This window comes from Aquarana catesbeiana, linkage group LG03, assembly GCF_042186555.1.
Source record: "Aquarana catesbeiana isolate 2022-GZ linkage group LG03, ASM4218655v1, whole genome shotgun sequence".
Classification (NCBI taxonomy): domain Eukaryota; kingdom Metazoa; phylum Chordata; class Amphibia; order Anura; family Ranidae; genus Aquarana; species Aquarana catesbeiana.
The window spans coordinates 680,014,189-680,028,853 of NC_133326.1; the positions used below are offsets into that span (position 1 = coordinate 680,014,189).

General features: G+C 43.9%; 1 protein-coding gene across 2 annotated transcripts in view; it reads left to right on the forward strand.

Moving 5' to 3' along the window:
- LOC141133520 (uncharacterized) overlaps positions 1–14,665 on the forward strand; it is a 151,511-nt gene that overhangs the window by 52,835 nt on the left and 84,011 nt on the right. For both annotated transcript variants that reach the window (XM_073622947.1, XM_073622946.1), the window contains exon 3: positions 5,497–5,841. In XM_073622947.1, coding sequence (XP_073479048.1) covers positions 5,497–5,841 — 345 coding nt within the window. The remainder of the gene's footprint in view (positions 1–5,496; positions 5,842–14,665) is intronic.

A 14,665-nucleotide genomic window follows, 5' to 3' on the forward strand; every position in this document is an offset into this window, starting at 1 on the left:
CTCTGGACAAAATCTTCTGCACACACCTCCCCAGACCGCAGTCCAGAGAGAGAGCTCACCAGGCCACTCCCTATAAATGTATAGCCTCCCCTCATCATGCACCACTGACATGAACCTCTTAGTGGTAGTCAGAATGGACATAAATGCACAATAGCACAAGATTGTCACTAGCCTCTTAATTATTGCCTTGAGTGTCACACCCCTCACATTTTTGTAAATATTTTATTATATCTTTTCATGTGACAACACTGAAGAAATTACATTTTGCTACAATGTAAAGTAGTGAGTGACTACTAGTGGTTTATACATTAATCTCTGTGTGTTGAGTTATTTTGAGGGGACAGCAAATTTACACTGTTATACAAGCTGTACACTCACTACTTTACATTGTAGCAAAGTGTCATTTCTTCAGTGTTGTCACATGAAAAGGTAGAACAAAATATTTACAAAAATGTGAGAAATATACTAACTTTTGGGAGATACTGTGTGTATATATATATATATATATATATATATATATATATATATATATATATATATATATATATAATTATGCACAATATGTTCCAGTAGTTGCTACAGCACACATATCCAAGAGGAAATTAGCCTAGGTTCTCAGCAAAGCAGTAAAGGGGTTTTAAAGGCAGAAGGTTCTTTATCCTAAAGCATTCTATACATTAAGATAAAAAGCCTTCTGTGTGCAGCAGCCCCCCTAATACTTGCTCAAGCCCTATCTCTATCCAGTAATGTCCACGAGTGTCTCGAGACTCCCCCTTCTGATTGGCTGAGATACAATTAAAGTCAGTTAGCCAATCAGGAGAAAGAGGGTGGCGGGGCGGGTGGGGCTGAGCCGCTGATCCATGTCTGAATGGACGCAGAGAGCTATGACTCAGCTCCGGTGCCCCCATAGCAACCTGCTTACTTTGGGGGCACCCAGCAAGATGGAGAGGTCGGGAGCACAGAAGAGGCACCTGAGAAGAGGAGGATCGAGGCCACTGTGCAAAACCACTACACAGATCAGGTAAGTATAACACATAAAAAGGGAGTGTGGGACTTTAAATGAGGCAATTGACTTGTGGAGGTAGAGTATATAGTACCGTATTTATCGGCGTATAACATGCACCCCAAGTTTAGGAGGGAATTTTAAGGAAAAAAACTTTTAGGAGTAAAGTTTAAGGAAGAAAAACTTACATTAAAATGCCCATCAATGCAGCCTTATCGTGTCCATCTGCAGCCTTGTCAGTGTCAGTGCAGCCTTGCTCCAGTGTCCATTGCAGCCTTGTCAGTGCAGCTTTGCCCCAGTGCAGCCTTGTCAGTGTAGCCTTGCCCCAGTGCAGCCTTGTCAGTGCAGCTTTGCCCCAGTGCAGCCTTGTCAGTGCAGCCTTGCCCCAGTGCAGCCTTGTCAGTGCAGCCTTGCCCCAGTGCAGCCTTGTCAGTGCAGCCTTGTCAGTGCAGCCTTGTCCCAGTGCAGCCTTGTCAGTGCAGCCTTGCCCCAGTGCAGCCTTGTCAGTGCAGCCTTGTCAGTGCAGCCTTGCCCCTTTGCAGCCTTGTCAGTGCAGCCTTGCCCCAGTGCAGCCTTGCCAGTGCAGCCTTGCCCCAGTGCAGCCTTGCCCCCAGTGCAGCTTTGCCCCCAGTGCAGCTTTGCCCCCAGCCTTGTGTGATCGCCGCGATCGCCGCCGACATACACAGCCGTGTGTAAATTCAAATATGGCGCCGAGACTGCAGGGACTCGTCAGAGCCGAGATACACATACCCGAGTGTCCTTGGCTTTTCTCGGCGCCGCTCACAGTCCCGCCCAGTCCCGCCCTATGATGGACATAACACAGGTCCAATGGCGGGACTGGGCATGACTGTGAGCGGCACCGAGAAAAGCCGAGGACACTCGGGTATGTGTATCTCTGCTCCGACGAGTCCCTGCAGTCTCGACGCCATATTTAAATTTACACACGGCTGTGTATGTCGGCGGCGATCGCCGCGATCAACCAAAATTGCCAGGGATCGGCCTATAACACGCACCCACGATTTTCCCCTGATTTTAAGGGGAAAAAGTGTGTGTTATATGCCGATAAATGCGGTAATCATTTTTTATTTGTAACAATAGTATAAAAGTATTTTCATATATATACATGCACAATGGCATAAACATAATGGATACATATACATTAGCTTGGCAACACATAAAAATATAAAAGATAACAAATGTTAATAAATATACTACAAGAGGTTTCATATTGCCAGGTAGGGATGAGCTTCGAGTTCGAGTCGAACATGGGCTGTTCGCAAGTTCGCCGAACAGCGAACAATTTGGGGTGTTCTCGGCAAATTCGAATGCCGCGGAACACCCTTTAAAAGTCTATGGGAGAAATCAAAAGGGCTAATTTTAAAGGCTAATATGCAAGTTATTGTCATAAAAAGTCTTTGGGGACCCAGGTCCTGCCCCAGGGGACATGGATCAATGCAAAAAAAAGTTTCAAAAATGGCCGTTTTTTCAGGAGCAGTGATTTTAATAATGCTTAAAGTCAAACAATAAAAGTGTAATATCCCTTTAAATTTCGTACCTGGAGGGTGTCTATAGTATGCCTGTAAAGGGGCGCATGTTTCCTGTGTTTAGAACAGTCTGACAGCAAAATTACATTTTGAAGGAAAAAACTCATTTAAAACTACCCGCGGCTATTGCATTGCCGACAATACACATAGAAGTTCATTGATAAAAACGGCATGGGAATTCCCCAAAGGGGAACCCCGAACCAAAATTAAAAAAAAAAAAATGATGTGGGAGTCCCCCTAAATTCCATACCAGGCCCTTCAGGTCTGATATGGATATTAAGGGGAACCCCGGCCAAAATTTAAAAAAAAAAATGACGTGGGGTTCCCCCTAAATTCCATACCAGACCCTTATCCGAGCACGCAACCTGGCAGGCCGCAGGAAAAGAGGGGGGGACGAGAGTGCGGCCCCCCCCTCCTGAACCGTACCAGGCCACATCCCCTCAACATTGGGAGGGTGCTTTGGGGTAGCCCCCCAAAACACCTTGTCCCCATGTTGATGAGGACAAGGGCCTCATCCCCACAACCCTGGCCGGTGGTTGTGGGGGTCTGCGGGCGGGGGGCTTATCGGAATCTGGAAGCCCCCTTTAACAAGGGGACCCCCAGATCCCGGCCCCCCCCGTGTGAAATGGTAAGGGGGTACTTACCCCTACCATTTCACTAAAAAACTGTCAAAAATGTTAAAAATGACAAGAGACAGTTTTTGACAATTCCTTTATTTAAATGCTTCTTCTTTCTTCTATCTTCCTTCATCTTCTGGTTCTTCTGGTTCTTCTGGCTCTTCTGGTTCTTCCTCCGGCGTTCTCATCCAGCATCTCCTCCGCGGCGTCTTCTATCTTCTTCTCCTCGGGCCGCTCCGCACCCATGGCATGGGGGGGGGCTCCCGCTCTTCTCTTCTTCTTTTCTTCTCTTCCTCTCTTCTTCATTTTCTTCTCCGGGCCGCTCCGCACCCATGCTGGCATGGAGGGAGGCTCCCGCTGTGTGACGTCGCTCCTCGTTTGACAGTTCTTAAATAATGGGGGGGGGGGCAACCGGTGACCCCGCCCCCTCTGACGCACGGTGACTTGACGGGACTTCCCTGTGATTGTCATTTTTAACATTTTTGACAGTTTTTTAGTGAAATGGTAGGGGTAAGTACCCCCTTACCATTTCACACAGGGGGGGGCCGGGATCTGGGGGTCCCCTTGTTAAAGGGGGCTTCCAGATTCCGATAAGCCCCCCTCCTGCAGACCCCCACAACCACCAGCCAGGGTTGTGGGGATGAGGCCCTTGTCCTCATCAACATGGGGACAAGGTGTTTTGGGGGGCTACCCCAAAGCACCCTCCCAATGTTGAGGGCATGTGGCCTGGTATGGTTCAGGAGGGGGGGTGCACTCTCGTCCCCCCCTATTTTCCTGCGGCCTGCCAGGTTGCGTGCTCGGATAAGGGTCTGGTATGGATTTTTGGGGGGACCTCACGCCGTTTTTTTTTTTTTTTTTTTTGGCGCGGGGTTCCCCTTAAAATCCATACCAGACCTGAAGGATCTGGTATGGAATTTAGGGGGAACCCCACGTCATTTTTTTTTTACATTTTGGCCGGGGTTCCCCTTAATATCCATATCAGACCTGAAGGGCCTGGTATGGAATTTAGGGGGACTCCCACGTCATTTTTTTTTTTTTTATTTTAGTTCGGGGTTCCCCTTTGGGGAATTTCCATGCCGTTTTTATCAATGAACTTCTATGTGTATTGTCGGCAATGCAATAGCCGCGGGTAGTTTTAAATGAGTTTTTTCCTTCAAAATGTCATTTTGCTGTCAGACTGTTCTAAACACAGGAAACATGCGCCCCTTCATACAGGAATACTATAGACACCCCCCAGCTACGAAATTTAAAGGGATATTACACTTTTATTGTTTCACTTTAAGCATTATTAAAATCACTGCTCCTGAAAAAACGGCCGTTTTTAAAACTTTTTTTTGCATTGATACATGTCCCCTGGGGCAGGACCCGGGTCCCCAAACACTTTTTATGACAATAACTTGCATCTTAGCCTTTAAAATTAGCACTTTTGATTATTCATGTTCGTGTCCCATAGACTTTAACGGTGTTCGCGTGTTCGAACAAATTTTTTTCCTGTTCGCATGTTCTGGTGCGAACCGAAAAGGGGGGTGTTCGGCTCATCCCTATTGGCAGGCATTAGTAAATCATATGCAAAAGAGCTGCTATAAGATAGGTACACATACACATTGATAATTACATAGTACTCAATGAATTTTGGATGTATAAAAAGTATATATGGGCCAGTAAGTAAGTAATAAGCCAGACTTGTCTAAGCACCCCATGGAAACTCGACGTGTTTCATGGCTACATGCCATTCATCAGGAGTTGGGTACAGAAGTAAACTGTAAATATAAATAAATATGTAATGTTAGCAAATATATTCTACCCCTTTAGAGGGAGAAAAGACCTCATGGGGAAAGAGATCTATACTCACAGGTCGGCTGGAGCACTGTGCTTGGCTGGCATCGAGGAGCATGGGACCCCAAATGGTTTTTTTTTTTTAGTTTTTTTAGGTAAGTATAACATGTTTGTTATTTTTTATAGCAAAAAAAAAACAAGACTTTAGTATTACTTTAAGTACATATAATCCAAAAGATACAGTGGCACTCATGGGGCTTGAAAGATGAACACATAGGGGGAGATTTACCAAAACTGGAGCACTCAGAATCTAGTGCAGCTGTTCATGGTAGCCAATCAGCTATGGACCTAAGCTTGTTCAATTAAGCTTTGATGATAAAACCTGGAAGCTGATTGGTTTCTATGCAGAGCTGCACCAGATTTTGCACTCTGTCATTTTATTAAATAACCCCCATAGCTTGATGTTTCAACGAGGCACAAGCTGTACTATATGCTGTTTGTCTGGAGTTCATCTTTATTGAATAACTTTTTTTTTTTTATTCATTCTTCTCTACAGACCAGTTCTCTGTAGAACAGCCGGATGTTGTCCCTGCTGTGATTGGAGAAGATATCTCTATACCATGTGCTCTTCATAATAGATCACCTGATGCTATAGACGAGATTATCTGGAGGGTAGGAAAAAGTGATCTGTGTTTTGAAAATAATGAGTTTTTAATATGGAATACACATAATATAACAGGAAATAATGGACAATGGAGACTACAGAAATCTGAGAATATCTTCCTATTACAAAAAAAGAGTATTAAAGATTCTGACAGTCGGCAATACTGCTGTGAGGTGAAGCCAAGAACGAGATCAGATGGACAGTCATCTACACATGGCACCCAGGTAGTGATAGCAGGTAAGACTATCTCAGTTTTAACTACTGAAATACAAATTGATTATAGAAATCCCAGAGAACTTTCTGGGTGTTTTTAAAATGCTCTTGAGCCATTGCTTAATGACCCCATTTTCTTTACCTTCTTTGCTCAGACACTGAACAGGCTGGAAATTTTTACAGTACTTGCATCCCACCTTAGCCTAAAGCTCCACAATGTTAAAGGAGAAAAAAAAATCAATTATTCTCTATAGAGAAGGTTTACACCTCCATTAAAAGTTGGCAGAAGCCAAATGCCAGCTCAAAAAAGTTCTGGAGCTTTTTTTGTAGCTCGAATTGGGCAGATTGGTGCACTTTTTTGTTCCAAAGAAATGCATGGAACATACGATTCTAGCGTTTTTGCGCATTTTAGTGCATTTTGTCTCGCGTTTTTCTGCTTAAATGCAATAATTAAATGAAAATAAATAATAATTAAATACATAAATAAACAAATAATAAAATAATTAATGAATAAAAAAAAAACCCTAACCCCCAAACAGTGGTTGTAAATGCAGAAGATTGTTTTTATTTGAAAGCATTCTATGCATTAAGATAAAATGCCTTCTGTTTACAGCAGCCCTCCTCAGCCCCCTCTAATACTTACATGAGACCCCTCTAGATCCAGCGATGTTGCAGTAGTGTCTCGGCTAGGTTTGCCACCTTTTCTTCAAGCCAAACCCAAACACTTTAGCGGCACACAGCAATTTTTTTTGTAGTCTAAACTATAGGATTAGTAAAACACCTCGGACACCTTTGTGTGTGCCAAGGAGAGTAATAATGTGGGAGGATGGGGTACATGTGGGGTTTGTAGATAGTATAAATAGGAGGGGCTGCAAGGGGAGAGGTGACCTAGGACAGGAAGGTGGGGGAGGAGAGGTGAGTGAGGGGGATGATTGGGGATGGAAGGAGGGGATGCAGCAAAGATAGGTGGTAGGTTGGTGGAGTTGGGTGGAATTCAGACAAGGCTGGGGAGGGGGAAAGGAATGAAATGAGACTTGCAGAGAGAAGGGTGCTTGCCCTATAAGAGATGTGGATGGAGGTGAGCAAGGACGCAATGATTAGGGGAGGACCAGAGTCAGTGGTGAGGGGAAGGAAGAGGCTGAATGAATGGGAGATGCAACATTGCTAGTGAGAGTGAGAGATCGACCAGCATGTAATGTGAATGAAAGGCAGTTAGGTTGTGTTACAGTGAAGGTGGATCAAAACATGAATGAATGAGGAGCAGGAGAGGCTCAGGGAGCAGCCAAGTCAGAAGGGAAACAAGGGGGTAGTGTAAACTGAAAGTGCCGATGGAGGGGGGCGGCTGGAGGCAGTGAGAGACCGAAGGTGCAGAGGGAAGGGGAGAGCTGGTGACTGTTATAGGGGGAATCCAGATGAGAGCAGATCTGAATAATGTGTCCGGGTTTTAGGTGGACTGAAACCCGGACACATGATTTAAAAGCCGAACTTTCCGGGTGAATCCTGGACTGGTGGCAACCCTAGTTTCAGCTGCCTGGGACACCCCTTCTCATTGACTGAGACAGCAGCGCAGCACTATTGGCTCCTGCTTTTGTCAAAGTCAGTCAGACAATGAGGAGAGAGAGGGGGAGGCAGAGCTGACTTTATGGTTTTAGGTCCGTAGATAATAATAATAAATGGTTTTCTGCTTTGCAATTAAACATACTGTATATTTTTTTTTTTTTATTGTTTCAGAAATTTTTATTGAGTGAACATAAAAACATCATATAACATTCCATTGTAACATTTTAATGCATTAAGGTACAGTAAGAAAGAGCCTCATTCTATACCTGAAAGGCATATTCTAGTAGTAAAAAAAAATTTTAAAAAGGGAAAGAAAAGGAGGGGGGGAATGAATCCTCTATTCTTGATTCTTTTCCCTCTTCCTCTAATGTCAAGTGTAATCTACCGTTGAATAGATTTTACATAGATTATACATTAATTGCTTCGTAGGCAGATGGGGATTTGAATTCAGTTATACCATGTGGAGGTAAATTTAGAAATGTTTTCCTCTGAGATGCTAATGAGTTCTTCTATTTATTCTGTTATTGATTCTGCGGAACCATTCCTTTTTGGAAGGAATGATAGTTGAGCGCCAGTGGCATGGTATACAGTGTCTCGCTGCGTTGATCATGAACATGGGTAAGGATTTGAGGTATTGTTTCTTGGGAATGCTGGTATGATGTAGGAGATATTACACTGCAGTAAAGTGCAGATTTTCAGACGTGATTAAAGAAATGGCGTCATGGTCCATCTTCCAGAAGTCCTGGACCCTGGGGCATGACCACCATAAGTGCAGCATTGATCCCTCCTCTTTTTCACATCTCCAGCATATATTTGACATCTGGGATGAGAATTTATTTAATAAAACGGGTGTTCTGTACCATCTTGTGAGAATTTTGTACCCACATTCTTGAGTCACTACGTTTAAAGATCCTTTATGAGCATACATGTATATGGTTTCCCATTCAGTATTTGTTGAGTTGATATTAGGGTCTTGTTCCCATGCTTGGCATGACATACTGGAGAAATCCATTTTTTCCTTAAAGAGAGAGATGTATAGAATTGATATGAGATGTTTCTGAGGGTTTTTTTTGAACAAAGGTTTTCTAGATTTGTATGCCTGGGACGTTTCCCTTCTAGTTAAATAATGTTTAATTTGCATATAATTCCATTGTGAGATTGAGTTCGGAATAAGTTCATTGTTTATTTAATCTCTGGATAAAAGGGTACTCCTTTTAAAGAGTGTTTAGATAAGACATCTTTATGGGGCCAAATTTTGGAGAGAAAGCTTTGTTCTAGGCCTGGGGGAAAGTCTGGGTTGGCTCTTAATGGTGTGAGGGGTCCTAACCATAGTGTTGGGTAGTTGGTTTTGAAAGTTTTGCAGAAGACCTCTAATGTAGGGTCTATCAGAGGATGTGATTTAATGGCAGGGGGATGGTGATTTGGATGTATCTATGGTAGAGATCTTAAGTTATGGGAGGATTGTAGGTGTTCCAATGTTACCCAGTCTTTGACTGATTCATGTATGTTCCAGTCTACTATTCTTGCTAAAAAAGATGCCTGATAGTATATGCGTAAGTCAGGGAGTGCTATTCCTCCATTGAGCTTAGGTAGAGTAATGCCCCGTACACACGGTCGGACATTGATCGGACATTCCGACAACAAAATCCATGGATTTTTTCCGACGGATGTTGGCTCAAACTTGTCTTGCATACACACGGTCACACAAAGTTGTCGGAAAATCCGATCATTCTGAACGCGGTGACGTAAAACATGTACGTCGGGACTAGGGATGAGCCGAACACCCCCCGGTTCGGTTCGCACCAGAACCTGCGAACGGACCGAAAATTCGCACAAACGTTAGAACCCCATTGACGTCTATGGGACTCGAACGTTCGAAATCAAAAGTGCTCATTTTAAAGGCTAATTTGCATGATATTGTCCTAAAAAGGGTTTGGGGACCCGGGTCCTGCCCCAGGGGACATGTATCAATGCAAAAAAAACTTTTAAAAATGGACGTTTTTCGGGAGCAGTGATTTTAATGATGCTTAAAGTAAAAAAAAAAAAAAGTAAAATATTCCTTTAAATATCGTACCTGGGGTGTGTCTATAGTATGCCTGTAAAGTGGCGCGTGTTTCCCGTGCTTAGAACAGTCCCTGCACAAAATGTCATTTTTAAAGGAAAAAAAGTCATTTAAAACTGCTTGCGGCTTTAATGTAATGCCGGGTCCTGGCAATATGGATGAAAATCAGTGAGACAAGCGGCATGGGTACCCCCCAGTCCATTACCAGGCCCTTTGGGTCTTGTATGGATATTAAGGGGAACCCCGCACCCAAATTAAAATAAGGAAAGGTGTGGGGCCACCAGGCCCTATATACTCTGAACAGCAGTATACAGGCGGTGCAAACAAGACAAGGACTGTAGGTTTGTTGTTAAGTAGAATCTGTTTGTAATTTTAAACGGGTACATTTTTTTTTTTTGTTTAATATCTTTATTTATCCAAAACATTTTACATTTTATGACATAACATTCAAAACACATTTGCATCAAAAGTAGTATATCTTCAGTGTGATTCAAGTCTGCATCCACTCCCTTACTAACTAACTACTTTAAATTAAACACATAAAAATACCTATAACACTCCCCATCCACCCATTCACTCTGGCCTTCCATTCATACTGGGGAAAGAAGAAAAAAAAAAAAAAAAAATCCACCCGGAAACACAAATTCTCCTATCACCAAAAATCCACATGTTTCTATCCATCACATAGCAGTTGTGAGGAGGCACTATACTCTACCCACCTAGCCCATGTGGCTTGTATTTGTTTTATCTGTTTATTTGAACCCTCCTCTAGCACTTTTCTCTCCTCTAGAGTCCGCATTTCCGCCATCTCACATTCCCATTCCATCATGGAGGGCGTATTTCCATTTTTCCATTTTCTCGCTATACAAGTACGTGCAGCAGTTAAGAAATATTTTAATGGGTCTCTTTTTATATTTTTTATTGAACCAGGTATCATTGATAATACTGTTGTTAGTATATCTGGGTATATTTCGTTCCCTGTCATAGCCCTGTAGATTTCAAATATCTTTTGCCAAAATGGTAGGATTTTAGGGCAATAATACCACATATGGGACATGGTACCTGATGTTTCCTGACATCTCCAACATTCTTCTTTATTTATTGGGTTCATCCTATGTAGATCTTTATGGCACTTATACCATCTAGCTAATATCTTATAATTTCTTTCTTGATGCTTAGTAGATACGGAGAGTTTATGGGTTACTGCAATAACTTTTTCCCATTTTTTCCTAGGGATCTCTATCCCCAGTTCCTCCTCCCATTTCTTAATATATGATATCACCTGGCTTTGGCTTTCGTCATTCAAGATTTTATATACATTAGATAGTACATGTAAAGGTCTCTCTTCTTGAGTAAAAATTTTTTCTAAGGCTGTTAAGGGCCTATCCATTGCTACTTCTTTTACCAGGGATGCCACATATCTTTGGAGTAGACCATGTTGCATCCATTCATTTTTATGATCCTCTCCCATCATCACCAACGGGAGCACATTGTTCCCTACCAAGGTTTCTATTATCCTTGTATCTTCATGTCTTTTCCATTTAAGAAAAGTCTTTGCTCTTAGTGCAAGTGGAAATTCAGGGTTATCAAATAGTGGGGTCATAGGCCCTCTAAAAGTAGAACCCATCCCCTTTTTGATCATATTATCCCAAGCTTTCATTGTTGAAACTACTAAAGAGGGTATAACGCTATCTGTCGATCTTTGTTCTCTTTGAATCCAAGGTAGAGATTTCAGTTTTAATCCTGTGATCTCCTCCTCCAATTTCACCCACTGTTTATTGTTCCTATTCTGGAACCAGTCCACAATTCTAGTAATCATTATTGCCCTTAGATAAGTTGCTATGTCCGGGAGGGCAAGGCCGCCGTCTTTTTTAGACTTATTTAGTATCTTTCTACTTATTCTAGGTGTCTTGCCCGCCCAGACAAATTGTTCAATTGCTCTGGTCAGTTTTTTCACAATGCCCGTAGCAGGATATATAGGGATCGTTTGTAGGATATATAATACTTTGGGCAATATGTCCATTTTTACAATATTTATCCTACCTATCCAAGAGAAAGTGCCCTTTTCATATTGCTGGAGTGTTTTCGTTATTTTTTGCACCATCAGGACATAGTTATATTCCTCCAATTTTTTCAGATCTGTGTGGATATATATACCAAGGTATTTGATAGAATTTTCTTGCCATCTAAAGGAAAAATCCTTTTTAAGCAATTCTATCATAGTTCTTGTCATATTGATGTTCAATGCCTCAGATTTATTAAAGTTCACTTTGAAGTTACTTAAGGTGCCAAATCGATCAAATTCAGCTATCAGGTTTGGTAATGTTATTAGTGGGTTTGTAACATAGAGCAAAATATCATCTGCATATACGGACAATTTGTACTCTATATCTCCCACTTTTACCCCTTGTATATCTTTATTCGCCCGAATCGCACTTAATAGATGCTCCATGACGAGTAGGGATGAGCTTCGAGTTCGAGTCGAACTCATGTTCGACTCGAACATTGGCTGTTCGCAAGTTCGCCGAACAGCGAACAATTTGGGGTGTTCGCGGCAAATTCGAATGCCGCGGAACACCCTTTAAAAGTCTATGGGAGAAATCAAAAGTGCTAATTTTAAAGGCTAATATGCAAGTTATTGTCATAAAAAGTGTTTGGGGACCCAGGTCCTGCCCCAGGGGACATGGATCAATGCAAAAAAAAGTTTCAAAAACGGCCGTTTTTTCAGGAGCAGTGATTTTAATAATGCTTAAAGTCAAACAATAAAAGTGTAATATCCCTTTAAATTTCGTACCTGGGGGGTGTCTATAGTATGCCTGTAAAGGGGCGCATGTTTCCTGTGTTTAGAACAGTCTGACAGCAAAATGACATTTTGAAGGAAAAAACTCATTTAAAACTACCCGCGGCTATTAATGCATTGCCGACAATACACATAGAAGTTCATTGATAAAAACGGCATGGGAATTCCCCAAAGGGGAACCCCCGAACCAAAATTTAAAAAAAAAAATGACGTGGGAGTCCCCCTAAATTCCATACCAGGCCCTTCAGGTCTGGTATGGGTATTAAGGGGAACCCCGGCCAAAATTTAAAAAAAAAAAATGATGTGGGGGTTCCCCCTAAATTCCATACCAGACCCTTCAGGTCTGGTATGGATTTTAAGGGGAACCCCGCGCCAAAAAAAAAAAAAAACGGCGTGGGGTCCCCCCAAAAATCCATACCAGACCCTTATCCGAGCACGCAACCTGGCAGGCCGCAGGAAAAGAGGGGGGGACGAGAGTGCGCCCCCCCCTCCTGAACCGTACCAGGCCACATGCCCTCAACATTGGGAGGGTGCTTTGGGGTAGCCCCCCAAAACACCTTGTCCCCATGTTGATGAGGACAAGGGCCTCATCCCCACAACCCTGGCCGGTGGTTGTGGGGGTCTGCGGGCGGGGGGCTTATCGGAATCTGGAAGCCCCCTTTAACAAGGGGACCCCCAGATCCCGGCCCCCCCCTGTGTGAAATGGTAAGGGGGTACCCCTACCATTTCACTAAAAAACTGTCAAAAATGTTAAAAATGACAAGAGACAGTTTTTGACAATTCCTTTATTTAAATACTTCTTCTTTCTTCCTTCATCTTCTGGTTCTTCTGGTTCTTCTGGCTCTTCTGGTTCTTCCTCCGGCGTTCTCGTCCAGCATCTCCTCCGCGGCGTCTTCTATCTTCTTCTCCTCGGGCCGCTCCGCACCCATGGCATGGGGGGAGGCTCCCGCTCTTCTCTTCTTCTTTTCTTCTCTTCTTCTCTTCTTCTCTTCTTCTCTTCTTCATTTTCTTCTCCGGGCCGCTCCGCAATCCATGCTGGCATGGAGGGAGGCTCCCGCTGTGTGACGGCGCTCCTCGTCTGACAGTTCTTAAATAACGGGGGGCGGGGCCACCCGGTGACCCCGCCCCCCTCTGACGCACGGTGACTTGACGGGACTTCCCTGTGACATTCGTCACGGGGAATGCCACAGGGAAGTCCCGTCATGTCCCGTCACCGGGTGGCCCCGCCCCCCGTTATTTAAGAACTGTCAGACGAGGAGTGCCGTCACACAGCGGGAGCCTCCCTCCATGCCAGCATGGATTGCGGAGCGGCCCGGAGAAGAAAATGAAGAAGAGAAGAAGAGAAGAAGATGAAGAAGATGAAGAGAAGAGCAGGAGCCTCCCCCCCATGCCATGGGTGCGGAGCGGCCCGAGGAGAAGAAGATAGAAGACGCCGCGGAGGAGATGCTGGACGAGAACGCCGGAGGAAGAACCAGAAGAGCCAGAAGATGAAGGAAGATAGAAGAAAGAAGAAGTATTTAAATAAAGGAATTGTCAAAAACTGTCTCTTGTCATTTTTAACATTTTTGACAGTTTTTTAGTGAAATGGTAGTACCCCCTTACCATTTCACACGGGGGGGGTCGGAATCTGGGGGTCCCCTTGTTAACGGGGGCTTCCAGATTCCGATAAGCCCCCCGCCCGCAGACCCCCACAACCACCGGCCAGGGTTGTGGGGATGAGGCCCTTGTCCTCATCAACATGGGGACAAGGTGTTTTGGGGGGCTACCCCAAAGCACCCTCCCAATGTTGAGGGCATGTGGCCTGGTACGGTTCAGGAGGAGGGGGGCGCACTCTCGTCCCCCCCTCTTTTCCTGCGGCCTGCCAGGTTGCGTGCTCGGATAAGGGTCTGGTATGGATTTTTGGGGGGACCCCACGCCGTTTTTTTTTTTTTTTTTTTTGGCGCGGGGTTCCCCTTAAAATCCATACCAGACCCGGGTCTGGTATGGAATTTAGGGGGAACCCCACGTCATTTTTTTTTTTATTTTGGCCGGGGTTCCCCTTAATATCCATACCAGACCTGAAGGGCCTGGTATGGAATTTAGGGGGACTCCCACGTCATTTTTCGGGGTTCCCCTTTGGGGAATTCCCATGCCGTTTTTATCAATGAACTTCTATGGGTATTGTCGGCAATGCAATAGCCGCGGGTAGTTTTAAATGAGTTTTTTCCTTCAAAATGTCATTTTGCTGTGAGACTGTTCTAAACACAGGAAACATGCGCCCCTTTACAGGCATACTATAGACACCCCCCAGGTACGAAATTTAAAGGGATATTACACTTTTATTGTTTGACTTTAAGCATTATTAAAATCACTGCTCCTGAAAAAACGGCCGTTTTTAAAACTTTTTTTTGCATTGATCCATGTCCCCTGGGGCAGGACCCGGGTCC